This window comes from Chelmon rostratus, chromosome 2, assembly GCF_017976325.1.
Source record: "Chelmon rostratus isolate fCheRos1 chromosome 2, fCheRos1.pri, whole genome shotgun sequence".
Classification (NCBI taxonomy): Eukaryota; Metazoa; Chordata; class Actinopteri; order Chaetodontiformes; family Chaetodontidae; genus Chelmon; species Chelmon rostratus.
The window spans coordinates 31,609,178-31,624,728 of record NC_055659.1 but is presented as its reverse complement, the minus strand read 5'-3'; the positions used below and the strand labels follow the sequence as shown (position 1 = coordinate 31,624,728).

Below are 15,551 nucleotides of genomic sequence, written 5' to 3'. Positions count from 1 at the left end.
CTGTTGCCCGCCGGAAGTTATAGGAGTGAGTTTTTATGTTGACAGTTTGAAAAATACGTCCAAACGTGAATTTTTGCTGGCGTACAGTAGGGGGACTCTGGTTCCAAAGGTCGCCGGTTCAAATCCCAACATTGACCATAACTCCACTAACCCGAACTCTTACAAAGTGTTATGAAAAATCACTTAAAAATGAAAACACAAATAGGAACGTGGGTTATTTTGAATAGCAACATTTGAGAACCACACATACACACATGTAACTTTGTGTGTTTCTTTAGAAATAGATGCAATTTAAGGATACAATCTAATTAACAACTAATGGAATAAAGCACTGCAACAATGCAGCTGCCTCGTCTAGCTGACTGTACAATGTGGAACTGTTTGCAATACTGTTTGGTTCCTTTCTTGTTATTTCATTATCTGCTTGAGTTTGCAAAAAGCTAAACTTTACCTGACTCCTGTTTTTACAGATATGTTTAGTAGAAATGATTCATTAGTACTGCTGTAGAAATATAAATTTTATTAGAAAATATACACCTTAATTCTCTCTCATGCACACAATTGTAACCATAACACACACACACAAAGAAATTAATGAAAGAAAATGTATAAATAAACTGAATACAAAGTATAATAATTAAAGCTAGAAAACACTGCTCTACAATATATATACTGTATATACTAAAACACAATATCAACACACTTTGCCAGGAACACACAATATTTGTCAGTATATACAGTATGTTATTTCTGTAATGCTGACTTTCAGACCTGTTAGATGTAATGATAATAAAATTATTACAGCAATGGGCTGACAGAAGAAGCAGGCTGTGGGGCATGGCTGTACAGGTGGGAGAGGGACAGGAGCAGCAGGAATAAGGCAGCAGGCAGGTTGACTCCTTGCAGCAGAATACTACATTTCTACCCCGTCAGTCGCTTGTTGTGCCACCGTCTGATTCACATCAAACAACTGCAGAGTAGTGTTGTGCATGACCCTACCATTACCCAGGACCAGCTGCCTGATCTTGCTGTAGTCTCTGAGAATCTGAGTCCATCTTGTCAGAGGTTAACTGCATGTTTTTTAGGGCTCTCAATGTTACAGAGTCTGAAAAAGTTGGACTCTACGAGACGACAACAGTCTGGCCACTTGGCAGGGGATCCTGTTGATGCTCAGACACAACATGTCATGCTCTCCACACCTGGTTTAAATTCAGGTTTCTTTTTTACAACACCTGAAGCATCCTGTTGTCAGCCGCACGCAGTGCCATGCAGTGTATGCCACTCGCTGCTGGTCCTGCGAGTGGCATACGCAGAAGGTTCTGCCACAGGGCTTTGATGGTGGTGGCCTGCTGGTTGCTCAGTGTTTGTCCAGTTTGAGTCCTCAGCCCCAGCAAATCCTCTGCCAGGCTGTCCACTCGGCCCATCCCTGGGACACTGCGCTCATCTACACCCTGATAAATATAAGAGTACAGCAAAATCAAAAACACACAATATCACAGACAGACAAATAACACATCTGTCAGAGTGTAACTTCTCACAGCATCAGATTATTGTACTTCTGGATAAGAAAAATAACCTCATCATGATAACTGACCAGAGTAAACAGCAGGCGGCTGAAAAGAGGCCCCGCTTCCTCCCGAGCACCCTGACGCTCTAGATGTTGACGCAGTGAAAAGGGTCCCCTGAGTGGCTGAAAGCAGTGAGACAGTCCTGGTTCATCTATGGAGGCCCTCCGGGGCCACAGCTGGAGATTCAGGCTGTTGCCTTCAGATAGTAACCATGTGATCAATAACTGTAGGTTAATTTGTTGTGTTTGGTCATTTAAAAGACATTCATTGTGTCACTATTTCCAGGATGATAATGATAATAATCATCATCATAAGCACAATAATGATATTAAGAACTGCAAGAGAACATGCTCTGACATTATAACGTTACTGTAAGAACAATGAGGCTAATAAAACGTTAAGTTTATGCATTGTTCTTTGAGGAAAACCAGCATAAAGTCTAAATTTAACTTGACTGAAGTCGCACGCTAAAATGAGGGTTATAATTATGCGTCGCTCTATGTGATTTTATCTGAATCTACACAGACAGGGACAGTAATTAACGGCGACTCTCTCTACACCGACGTGCACCAAGACAGTAACGTTATGCAACGGCATTAATGCCGATATAGCGCTCGTCATATAGTGTAACAGCGTAAAGAAGCTAGCTAGCTCGTCGTCAAAATCAAATAAGTATAAAATAAGTTCACCAGCAGCAGCAGCTCACCTCATTATGTCGGCGGATGAAACCTGAGAGCAGCAGAAGCGGACGGGGACACTTGAAGCGGCTTCAGCCGTGAACACCGCGGCCGGCTCCCGTTCCCGGGTTTATTTTCGTACTGGCCGGAAGCCGGCAGGGATTGGCCTCGGGCAAAAGCAAGATATAGATCTAACAGTTTGTAAAGATTTTAAGATCCTTTTCTCAGTCAGTCTATTAAATGTCACCCTTGTTTTAACATTGACAATAGCAGCATCTCTTACAACCTACTGAAAATTCCACTAAATCACAAACACTACTTTTTGCGCCATCTAATTTTACTCCAATCTGGAACAATCATGATTTTGTCATCTTTGATCAGGATATGTCATTTAACTCCCACGTAAAACACATTTCAAGGACTGACTTTTTCCACCTACGTAGCATTGTAAAAATCAGGCACTTTCTGTCTCAAAATGATGCAGAAAAACTAGTCCACACATTTGTTACTTCCAGGCTGGATTATTACAATTCCTCCCTGTGAAGAGGTCAGTGATTCAGTGAGCTCACATACATGTAAAATCAGATTCTTTTTCTTTCCCACTCTCACATCATTTCAGTGGTTGCCAAGGTCACACAGAGAGCCCCAGTGGCAGACTGAAAAAGTTTAACCATCATAAAGTCTATGCAAACTCAAAGAGCAATACACATTTGTGAGAGTGGCAGCAATGCTTCCTCTCCTTGCTGCAGCTGCCATGCTTGTGTTGAAAATAATGGATATAGCAGCTGCAGCAACTCAGTCTTAAAGCAGTAATTAAATTAATTAAATCCCTTGACCTGACAACACCTGTGCACCTAAGTGGTATTAGTAATGCGCAGTAATGTGCCAAAAAACATAGCAATGCACTAAGAAAGGCAATGAAGAATGCTGCCAGTAATAAGCAAGGAAATGCACTCATTTCATTTGTTAGACCTAAAGAAAACAATGATCCTATGTCTACTCCCATCCTAATTTTCAGCATAAATCATACTGTGTGTTTTTGCTTCAAGAATCATTTTTGTATCCTCAGTTTATCTAGTTTTTATCTTTTAAAATTTCTTTTTTCAGTTTTTAACAATAACTGGGCTGTCCTCACAGTTTAACAGGCTGATTGTTGCATCCACAGTATGAGTCTGGTCAGGGACCTGTGCTGCACTCATTTCCTGTCATATCTATGCAATCTATCTTTTTTAAGCCCCCAAAAACTTTCAATTATTTTTAGATTTGAGTCTTGGTTGAAAAGAAAAAACTGTGCTGGAGAAACTTTCATTGTCGTGATTAATTAATTAATAGTTAATATTAATTGATTTAATGACTCTAATGACATTGATTAGTTTATATCCAAGGACAAGGACACAAGCACAATCAAACTTGCATATCAGTTTAATATAGTTTAATAGGCAATAAAACATTGCAACAGTGTTTGAGTTTGTATGTGACATACACAATCATGCATACATGAATGCACCAGTCTATTTGTTGAATAAGTTAGTTGTAACAAATGTGAAGAAGGTAGATGGTTTGACTGCTACAGTCTCATTTTGATGTAAAGAATGAATATTTATATTATCAGAAATACATCAGAATGTTCAATTAAAACCAAAAACTATGCATGAAGTAACACAACTAAAAGTTTTTTTAATGCAAACAAAAACGATGTTGTTTTCTTTGCTTGTTTGTTTTTATAGGAAAGCCTGGAGTACATCTTTCTTATCATCTTCTCTGTCGAGTGTTTCCTGAAGATTGTTGCCTATGGATTTCTTTTTCATGCTGATGCTTACTTAAGAAATTGCTGGAACATTTTGGATTTCGTTTGTGTATCTGTTGGGTAAGTTGATAAGTTTGCGTTGAGTCCACTTAGTTTGTAATTCAGTTTTGATAAGATAACGTAAAACTTTATTTATCCCTAACCAGGGACATTGGGCATTACAGCAGCATGTGTAGCAGTGAGAGCCGAGGTAGAGAACATTCAAAAAAGAACAAAATACAAAGTAAAAAGTAGACTGTATATATGTACATATTATACAAGCTAAATGGAACTTGACTATATAATAGAAAAATAAAATATGTATTGCCTTCAGATTAAAAACAATGAATAGTGTTACTACTATTGCACAGAAAATAAAATATACAAAACAACAAATGATATATAATATTGCAGAAAATGTAAAAGGAAATATCTAATGTTGCACAAACTGTATGGATATGAGCATAATTTGTGAAACAACATCAACACAGTCTTATGTTAAAGAATAACTTTCGTTTTTTCCAACCTGGACCATTTACTCACCCAGACAACTTTGGTGGCATGTGGAGTCATTTTGAAGAAATTAGCCCCAGAGGAGCGGCGCGTATATCCATATAATGCGAGTACTCGGGGCATCCATGCGCAGCCTCTATATAACGCATAATCTGCGGCGAAACTCGTTCATATTCCAATATTTTGTTATGATATGCTGGTGCTACTCCCCTCTAAGCCCGTGGTGGCATGTTATCAACATCCGGCGTCTCTAGACAGCTACCTCTGACGTGGATGATGTCATTACCGAACGGCGCGTGCTGCGAACAGCCAGCCACAACACGGCTGACTCTGCGGCGGTCGGCTACGAATACGCAATAACAAACCATTATAATATGCTGGTGCTACTCCCCTCTGAGCCGGTGGTTAGCTAGTTTAGCTGTAGTTTGGCACAGCTAAGGTTCGAGCTGGTAAAGACCTTACGATTTATCTACAGAGACCCAACAATTCCCTCATGACCAAGCACCTGGAGGAAAAACTTTCTTTTAACAGGCAGAAACCTCGAGCAGAACCAGGCTCTGGGTAGGCGGCCATCTGCCTCGACTGGTTGGGTTACAGAGAGAGACAGAGAGAAAGAGAGAAAAGGAGAGGGGAGAGAAAAAGAGATAATTTTGAATTTTTATTTACACTTTATTAACAAATTCAAAATGCTATACAACAACAATGAACATCATAAAAACTAACACACTCAGCAAAAAACAGGATTTACAGAATCCCAATAATCTCAGTACACCCCCAAAATCAGCTACTCATCCACAACACAGCAAAGCACATCTTTAAAACACCACACACTACAAAATCTTTCCACATCCTTCCTGGTTGATCATATAGAACTCTCCATGCAGGTCCTACATGGTCACTCAGACCTAAGTGAACTCTCCATGGAGTGTCAGTTTAACCATTTAATTTGTCCCTGTGCAAAACTTAAACAAACATGTTGCACACTGACTTCCTGTATATAGATGATAAAGAAAACTCAGCATTGTCCATGTTTGCACCTGCGAGCTAGACCACACCAGTCATCATGTTAGGCCTAGATTTGAGAGTGCTAATTCTCTGAAGAATTACAAACACGGTGTGATGAATCAGATCTCTTTACTTCATGCAGCATGGAGAGAAGACTAGTCCACAGCGTTCTCTTTCATAGCATTCACCTTATATATTGATAGATCAAAGGAAGGCAAGTTGCTTGACTCATAAAATGCAAATGACGCGATTGACCAGTTCCTGGAAGACTTCCTCAATCAACCATTGTTCAGTGTTGATCAAATAGCCCTATTGTTGTTATAGGTGTTATCTGTCAGTTGGCCTTTAGTGACCCTCACCTAACAATTTAACAACTGTGGTACAAAGGATCATCAAAGAGTCGGCAAAGAATAAATCCCTCACATTCCCTCTTCTCTTTTTTCAATAGTTAGAAACCTTAAACAGTCCACAGTAGATCTTGGATAGTCTATATCTGATGGACTTGAAACAACTTAACATCAGTAAAGATCTGTCCAGTCCCAGTCCTCCTAGCTGACTCAAGATGGTGCAAGCCAGCAACCTCCACACTAAATGAGCAGGATCACATAGAAACCTTTGTAGGAACTGGAAACAAAAGGTGGCCCTTCTGCTGCCCAGGTGGATAAGACCCTGTCCCCCTTCGTACCTTGGCAGATACAGCACACTCTCAGACACCCAGTGAAGTCTGTCCCAGAAGAAGTCCACAAGCCACAAGTTTTGATCTTTGACAGCAGGTCTGGTGGGGGGTGAACACATGACAGGTGATTCCATAAAGTGAACAATACAAAATTATTAGTGATGAGGAGTCTACCTTTATAGGACATTTCGGTGAAAATCCACCTCCACCTTGCCAAGTGACCTTTGGAATTTTCAAGCATATTTTCCCAGTTTTTAAGGAAAACTTGTTTAAAGCAGACTTTTTTACTTCAAGTGTCTTATATACAGTGTCTGTCTCCTGTAGCCTCGGCTAAGACCTTGAATTCTTCCACTTCAGACTCCAGTGATTTCACTGAACTCATGAAGGTTTTTGTGACATTCCCAGTGTACTGTTGATGCAACTGTCTAATTTGGGCCTTTTCAAAATCCCATCACGTTTGTAAAGACACAAAATCAGATTTTATACTTACCAGCAAAGCTGTGTTAAAATGCCAATTAGCACTACTGGGTTTTACACATTTTATAAAATCAGATGCTATTTTTATAAGATCTGAGTGATCAGGAAAAAACAACAGGACTAATAAAAGTATTTTAAAATATATTAAATTATGTTTTAAACAATGAAAATGATCAAGACTGGCCATAGACAGCAGGTTGCCTTTCACATATGTCCAGATCACACACATCTGAAGATGCTTCTCCTACATTCACCTTGAGTGAATGTAGCCTTGGCCAGGAGGAGTTGATGTCATCATTTTTTGGCTTAAACTTCATACTGGTCCATGTTGCCCAGAACCGCTAACACCCACCTTGTTTCCACATGGGTTGTGGTCGTCACAGTAAGGTCGTCCATGTAGCCTCTTATTGGGGGTTGTTGGATGTCTGCCCACATTTTTGGACCCCAAGCTTCTTTTTCTGCAGCTGTTATTAGGAGGTTCATTGCCATGACGAAGAGGATGGGGGAGATTGTACTGCCAGTTACGAAACCCTTTTCTAGACTTTGCCACTGAGTTGTGAAATGGGCTGCCTTGAATTGTCGCTGGATTCAGCCAAAATCGCCGGTGATCATTCCCTTAATGTGCTGAGAGATGTGGTAGTGGTCCAGTACTGCATGGATGAGGGCACAAGGGATTGATCCATAAGCACTGGCCAAATCCAGCCAGACAACAGTCAAGTTGCCTTTGCTGGTTTTGGCCTTATGGATCACCTGACTGAGGACACCCGTGTGTTCCAGGGATTGCGGTGTTGATGTATCCATTCTCTAACACGTCATCTTCTTGGCTAGTACAGAAAAGAAAATTTTCCCTTCTGCACTTAGTAGTGGGATTGATCTGAGGTGGTCAATAGTTGAGGAGTTCTCTTCCCTTGGCACATGCCTTCTTCCAGCATAGAATGGTGCCCTTTCTCCAAATCATCCGGAACAGCTTTCACAGCCTCCGAAGGAGCATCAGGCACTTCTTCTATACTTTGTAGGGTATACCACTCGGGCCAGGAGCAGATCTTGTTCTGGCCCTCTTCACCACCTCTTGGACCTCCTTCCAAGATGGTTCATTGATGTTGAGGTCTTTTTCTGGGTGTCTTTGTGCTGACAGTGCTTGAGTTGGCATCCAGTACCTTGTCTCTGTAGCTGTCATTGTGGGTTTCCACATCTACTCTGGAACTGATCAGCTTTCCTGCCCATTACCATTGTGTCAGTCCTGTTGAGTCTCTCCTCTTCAACCTCTCTCAGGAGACTCTGGGGGTCTTGGTATGTAATAATTTCTGTTGCTTGAGTTGGCACCCTCTTGGGGCTGTGGATGATGTACCTAACCTCATATGCCCTCCAACTCCCTCCACTCCTACAACTGGAGCCTAACTATTAACATGCACCAAATGTTAACAAACACCATTTTTACATTCTCAAACACTGCTCTCACTTTTAACAGACAGCCTTCTTCCATTTTTACTGACTGAAAAACAAAACTCCCAGAGAAAAGAATTCTAGCCCCACAGCTGTAACTGATTTTATGAATTAAAAAGCTTTCACCAGTCCATTCTGTTCTCCAGACAGCCTCATTATTAGCAGCACTGTGTGTCTCAAACCTTTTTGGCTAACAAAGCTTGAAGGCAAACTGCTTTTTGACCTTCCAGGCTAGTGTTTTTAGATGATACATCTCCTGGTTAGTGAAAGCTCTGTTCCCCAAACACCAGGACTTCTCAGAAAAGTCTTCACTCAATGAGTAAGAAAAGTCTTCATTCAATCAATGAGTAAGTAAAGTCTTCATTCAATCAATGAAGATCAATTGATGAAGAGCCCCACCTTCAAATTTCTGGCCCCCTTAGTCTCCTGCAGGAACTTCTTAATACTCACTAAAGTAACTCTGTTTGTGAGCCCACTTCTGAGAGTATGCCAGATTCCACATCACTGTCCTCATCACCTCCACCACCTCCCAATTTCCTTATTTGATTGTGCCTTTGTCCATGAGCAAGGAAACATGTGACCAGCCTTTATGCAAGTCTTTTACCAGACTGACACACCACTTCATTTGAAGTAACTTGACTCATGAGAAGCAAGAACATGTCATTTCATGTTTCCATGATAGCTCTCTACATCTATACATATAGGACAAAGATTCTTGGAAGTTATGCAAGTGAAGAAAACATGGATGCAACTGAGGGAACTGAATTTTACCAAGGGAGAAGCAGTATTGTGGTGCTGGTCAATGAGCATCAGGAAATATTTCTTTAAATTTCCTTATTGAAAGGCCCATAGGACTCGGAGGAGTCAGGACTCAAAAGCAGAACACAAAATCACCTCCAAAAAAAAAGCTGATTTATTTAACAAAGGAGAATCTTGACAGTCAAAAACAAAAGGCGCAGAGTTTTTCCAAAAATACAACAAAAGACGCTAAGGATTCAAAAATACAACTAAGGACGCTAAGGTTATCAAAATACAAAAGACAGAGGCACGAATACTAGGACTGGTAACAGGTCTGGGTACAGAGAGCACATGTTGTACGAGACAATCTGGCACAGGACAAAGGGAGACACGGGCTATATATGCATGAGGTAACAATGAACAGGTGGAGACAATCAGGGTGGGGCAGACAATCAGACAGGCGGGAAACACATCAGGAAGTCAAGGGTTTGGAACGAGAGGAGAGTTAGGGTTACACAATAAGACAGGAAGTGCATGACAAGACCTGACGCTGTGAACAGACACATCAGACAAGACAGGACATGACACTTATAGTGTATTCTAGCACTGTCGAATTTTGGCAACCATCTGATCTCTCAATACCCAAGAAAATATCATATGTTCTGTTTTTTATATCTTCAGCCTGTTCACTGTGGCTGTGGATGCCATTAACCACATCAGTGGAGTGGAGGCTCCAGTAGGAGAAAAAGGTGGTGGCTTTGACATGAAAGCTCTGCGGGCATTCAGAGTCCTCCGGCCACTTAGACTGGTCTCTGGAGTTCCAAGTAAGTAACAGGTCTATTGTTACTACTACTGCTGGAAAGTTAAATTGTATATGTTAAGGTGTGAGATAGATGGCTGAACTCCACATGAGAAAGCGGCCGAGACTTGTTGCTGGGGAGTAATAACAATCTGGCAAAGACTGGTGAGGAGATCTGGGTTTTCATCCTGTGGTAGAGTATTGTGGATATTTTCAGCAGATGTGGTGGCCAATTGGTGCTGGGAGCAGATGTGGATGAACCAAGATTGCAGGGAAACGGCCAGTCCAGACACGCACACAAAAGGATAGACACAGAGAGGGACTGACATGACACAGTGGGTTAGGGGAAATACAGGGAACACATGAAAAGGGAGTAGCAAGGAAGCTTCCTGATAATATATAATACTTGATTGTATATACTGTATATTATTGGATTTCATCATGATATAATCAATAAAGTTAAGTCATTTATTGTCTTTGTTATATTATTTTTAGCAACATTTAGGTTACTAAACAGAGTTTGTGTGTGTTCTACTACTTGAGGAATGAATGCTTCCTTGAAGAGAAAACACATTTAGATTTTATTAGCAATACTGATTTGGTTTATTCCGATATGCATCCTGTTTTCCCCCTCAGGCCTGCAAGTGGTGATGAACTCCATCCTGAAGTCCATGCTGCCTCTTTTTCATATCACCCTACTGGTCCTTTTCATGGTCACCATTTACTCCATTATGGGATTGGAGCTCTTCAAGTGCAAAATGCAAAAGACCTGTTACTACAGAGGCACAAGTACAGTATGAAGCCCAACTGCATTATTAATATGGCAGGAATGTTAGGGATGCACCAATCTGATTGGTGGACTGTGGCTCATGCATTGGCAAGACATATTTGTCGTAATTGTTGTTTGTCCCCCATCACTTACATGGAAAACTTACATATGATAGCAGTTGTAGGCTTTTACTCGACCACAAGTACTGACAACATTGACGTGTTATTATTATTTTTTTTTTGAAGAACAGATTTAGACATTTTAGGGCCATTTTGTTAAGCTGTAGAGAAGTTGCTTCAAAAAACTGCACTGACATAATAGGTTTGATTATAAGATACTCATTTCAGTATCTTATTCTTTACTTCGTCTAAAATTATTCAATCTTTGCTGATGATCTAGCAACTAGAGTTGAAAAACAAACTATAGGAAATCACCATGCCAAGGTGCCACACACAAGTGAATCTGTCTAGCCATGAGGAGATGCAGAAGCTTTTTACTCAGCATGTAGCATCTCGCTGATTACATTTTTTTTTGGCACAGACCCCAACCAAACAAGCAACCTTACTATAAAAATGTATGTGTTGTCTTGTTACTTGGTAAGGAGGTGTATTTTCATCATTACATATGCTACTGAATGATCATCTGAATATAATAGGAATATTATAGGAATACTACAGACAGCACTTTGTCTCTATGATCCTCGCGGTCTTCTGCAACTACACGTTGCTGCTTGCCACTTTGATCACACCGAAGGTGACACTACTCTGTAGAGTATATAGGTTATAATATAGTGTAAAATTGAGTATATATAGTGTATGTATTTTATAGAATATTAAAGATCCAAGATGAAACTGGCAGTAGGGCAGGGCTGAGAGGGAAAAGGCAGAACCTGGTGCATTTGCCTGATTAGTGTGATTCATTTGAGCTGGTGTGAAAGCTGTCAATCAACACTTTCACACCACAGACAAACTGTACCACTGGTGCAAATAAGCCAACCACAGGATTTTACAATAGGAGATATGTTATTTTAGCACAATTTCAAAAGCTTAAACTAATAATAAAACCATATGCTGATCATGCAATCTGTTCAAGATGCGATCTTATGATTGATCTGTACAAGCAATCCATATATTCATGCAAATCATTTGGTAACCATCATAACATGTCAGTGCAGGTATTCTCCCAGATTAATAGGTCAAAAATTGCTACAACTGCGCTGCTTGTATCCTAGTCCATGAATTTTGTCAGTTCATGTCTGTGACAGCGGTCCCACAGTGATCAGCCTGATATCATTACTGTATAAGATGCCTCTTTTTTGTCCTGTAACTAATGATGCTTAAAATCAGTTATTTCTTCATGAGCTCTTTTATAAATACTCTGTACACATTGGAGGCACTGAAGTGCTGCATAAACTTTTGTCAGGCACAGGAATTTGATGTTCCCACGTGGGTCCTGATAATGGACTGATGATGTAAGATCACAATTGCCAAAACTGTCCAATCAATGAGCTACCTGGCTGTCTGCTTAACTTTATATTTACTCCTAACTCTAACTGGACGAGAACTATAAGGAAACAAAATATAAATGTTTTCTCTTGGCTGTGAAAATTCCCTTACACATAGAGGGGTGATCCCATTCAGCTCCATCACAAGTTTATGCATTTTAATTTCAGAAATTTAGAGCACTTGTAGGGGATTTTTACTCGGTACTGTCTAATGCTGAAAAAGTGCATCTGCCATGTGTACAATATTTGTGGGACTATTATCATACACTAGCTTTGCATTCATCCAGATATAGTACATATGCACAAACACGCATAGAGATCCACCTAACCATCACCATTACCCTTTCAGACATCATTGCTACAGTGGAGAATGAGAAGCCAGCTCCATGTGCCCAAGCAGGAAATGGTCGCCGTTGTACCATCAATGGCACAGAGTGTCGAGCTGGCTGGCCAGGCCCAAACCATGGAATCACCCACTTTGACAACCTTGGGTTTTCCATGCTAACTGTCTACCAGTGTATCACCACACAAGGGTGGACTGATGTCCTCTACTGGGTACAGTATTAATCTAGTGTAAAAGCAATCTGGTATAGTTGGTTGTTTGATTTGTTTCATAAACACCCTTGATCCACCCACACAAGTGTTTTCATTTATCGTACCTAATTAGACATCTTTGCCTTTGTACTTTTATCATGATCATTAAGACATGCAGTTTAGTGACCTCACATAATTCCTTCCATAGCGGAGCAGTGCAAGGAATTACATCAACATGAGCAGAGGTTGCCAGTGTGGGTGTGCTGGGTCTTAAAAGTGACTTAACACTTAATCCACTTCAGTAAAGCTGATAAATGTGAAATAAATGTGTCAACAGAATTCAGCACTTCAGCAAGTTAGAACATGCAGTCAATTTAGACAGGCAAAGAAAATTAAAGCAATTTGGTCTTGCATGTCCATAAGGTTAGAATCAGATTGAAAAAAAATTCTCAAATTGATTCAGTAGAGGCAGATATATATTCTGACTTTTAGTCCCCACCATGGGTCAAGCTCCAAAAACACTTGATTCTACACTTGCTGCCTGATAAATTACCACGTCTTTCTCCATGTGCTGCGGCTTTCTGTTTATTCATTGATTAAAAATTTTAATTTCCAAGCCTAAACCAAGATAACTCGGATGATCATAAAGGCATGCCTGCAGAGCTTAGCATGTCATGAGCTTTTGCAGTTTGAGACTTTATTTGACAGTAATTGGCTACCTGCATGGTACGCTTGGCAAAACATGGCCCAGATCTACTCTGTGTTTTGTCTGACAGGTAAATGATGCCATAGGAATGGAATGGCCATGGATCTATTTCACCACACTCATCCTGGTTGGCTCCTTCTTTGTGCTCAACCTGGTTCTGGGTGTGCTCAGTGGGTAGGAATAGTCAAAACCAGACTACTACTGTTTCATTTATTTATTTATTTATTTTTGCATAGTCATGATACACTCTTTGCTCTGTCCATTTTTGCCAGCCAGTGTTTGCTCTTCACATTACTTCTTAGTTTGTTCTTTCTGCTAGTGAGTTCACAAAAGAGCGAGAGAAAGCCAAGTCCCGTGGGGAGTTTCAGAAGCTGAGGGAAACCCAGCAGCTGGATGAGGATGTCAAGGGCTATATGGAGTGGATCACTCAGGCTGAAGTCATAGACAATGACCAGGAGGGACAGGGTAAGACACAAGACAGAATACCAGTTGAACAGAATATATGGATAATACCAGTTTTGTGTTGTTTTTGCAGCTGTCAGCAATGAATACATTTTTACTTAAGGATTCAAGATATTCATAGATCCAGTTGCTATAAATGTCAACATAATTTTTTGTTGTGCATGAACACCTGCCAGTGGGCCTTGACCTTATGGCCAAATATCAGCTTGAAAGGCCTAAAACCAAGAACTTCAATTCAGAGTCTCAGATGGTAAACAACAGGGAAAGGATGACCGCAACCCACTCCTACCAGAAATGTTCAAATATATTTTTCATAGATGTTTTTTCATATATTTGTGTGCCATGAAACCTTTTAATAGTTGCGAATGCAGATATCCATCCATGCCTGTAAATATTCTCATTCATCCAGGTCATTGTAATTTTTAGGGCATTCAATCACAAATGCCCAAAAAAATATCCATCCATCCAACTTCTCCCGCTTATCCGGAACCGGGTCGCAGGGGCAGCAGTCTACACAGGGATGCCCAGACTTCCCTTTCCCCAGACACTTCCTCCAGCTCTTCCGGGGGGAATTCGAGGCATTCTCAGGCCACCCGAGTGACATAGTCCCTCCAACGTGTCCGAGTAGAGAGCCCCAGACTCCATACTCCTGAAGCACCTCCCACAGAATGCCACGAGGGACACTGTCGAATGCCTTCTCCAAGTCCACAAAACACATGTGGACTGGTTGGGCAAACTCCCACGACCCCTCGAGCACCCTGCAGAGGGTGTAGAGCTGGTCCAGAGTTCCACGACCAGGACGAAAACTTGTTCCTCCTGAATCCGAGGTTTGACTATTGGCCGGATTCTCCTCTCCAGTAACCTGGAATAGACTGTACCAGGGAGGCTGAGGAGTGTGATCCCCTATAGTTGGAGCACACCCTTCGCCCCCCCCTACTTAAATAGAGGGACCAACACCCTGGTCTGCCAGTCCAGGGGCAATGTCCCCAAATGCCACGCGATGTTGCAGAGACTTGTCAGCCAAGACAGCCCTACAACATCCAGAGACTCAAGGTATTTAGAGCGGATCTCATCCACCCCTGGTGCGTTGCCACCGAGGAGGTTCCGAATTACCTCGATGACTTCAGCCTGAGTGATTGATGAGCCAACCTCTGGGTCCCCAGCCCCTGCTTCCTCTACGGAAGGCGTCACAATATCCCCAGTCAAAGTCAACAACTCCCCACCTCCACTGTAAACAGTATTGGCAGGGCAGTGCTTCCCCCTTCTGAGGCATCAACGGTTTGCCAGAATCTCTTTGAGACCGACCGGTAAGAGTTTTTGCTTCCACAACCACCTGGGCCGCAGCATGCTTGGCCTGTCGGTACCCGTCAGCTGCCTCAGGAGTCCCATGAACCAACCAAGCTCGATAGGACTCCTTCTTCAGCTTGACAGCATCCCTTACTTCCGGTGTCCACCATTGGATTCAGAGATTGCCGCCACGACAGGCAGCAGAGACCTTACTGCCACAGCTCCGACCAGCTGCTTCAACAATGGAGGTGGAGAACATGGTCCATTCGGAATTAATGTCTCCAACCTCCCGCGGAATCTGGTCAAAGCTCTCCTGGAGTGTGAGTTGAAAACCCCTCTGACTGAGGGTTCTGCAGGACATTCTCAACACACCCTCACTACACGTTTGGGCCTGCCAAGTCTCTCCAGCTTTCTCCTCTGACAGCGGAGCCAACTCACCACCAGGTGGTGATCAGTTGACAGCTCAGCCCCTCCCTTCACCCAAGTATCCAAGACATACAGCCGAAGGTCAGATGACACAACCTCAAAGTTGATCATTGACCTCCGGCCTAGGGTGTCCTGAGGCCACTTGCACTGATGGACACCCTTATGCTTGAACATGGTGTTT

The 15,551-nt window shown here is 41.7% G+C and overlaps 1 protein-coding gene across 1 annotated transcript in view; it reads left to right on the top strand.

Moving 5' to 3' along the window:
* The window catches only part of LOC121618708 (dihydropyridine-sensitive L-type skeletal muscle calcium channel subunit alpha-1-like), a 168,948-nt gene that overhangs the window by 5,060 nt on the left and 148,337 nt on the right, over window positions 1-15,551 (top strand). The window contains exons 3-8 of the mRNA XM_041954272.1: window positions 3,973-4,112; window positions 9,565-9,707; window positions 10,319-10,471; window positions 12,305-12,510; window positions 13,266-13,369; window positions 13,515-13,660. Coding sequence (XP_041810206.1) covers window positions 3,973-4,112; window positions 9,565-9,707; window positions 10,319-10,471; window positions 12,305-12,510; window positions 13,266-13,369; window positions 13,515-13,660 — 892 coding nt within the window. The remainder of the gene's footprint in view (window positions 1-3,972; window positions 4,113-9,564; window positions 9,708-10,318; window positions 10,472-12,304; window positions 12,511-13,265; window positions 13,370-13,514; window positions 13,661-15,551) is intronic.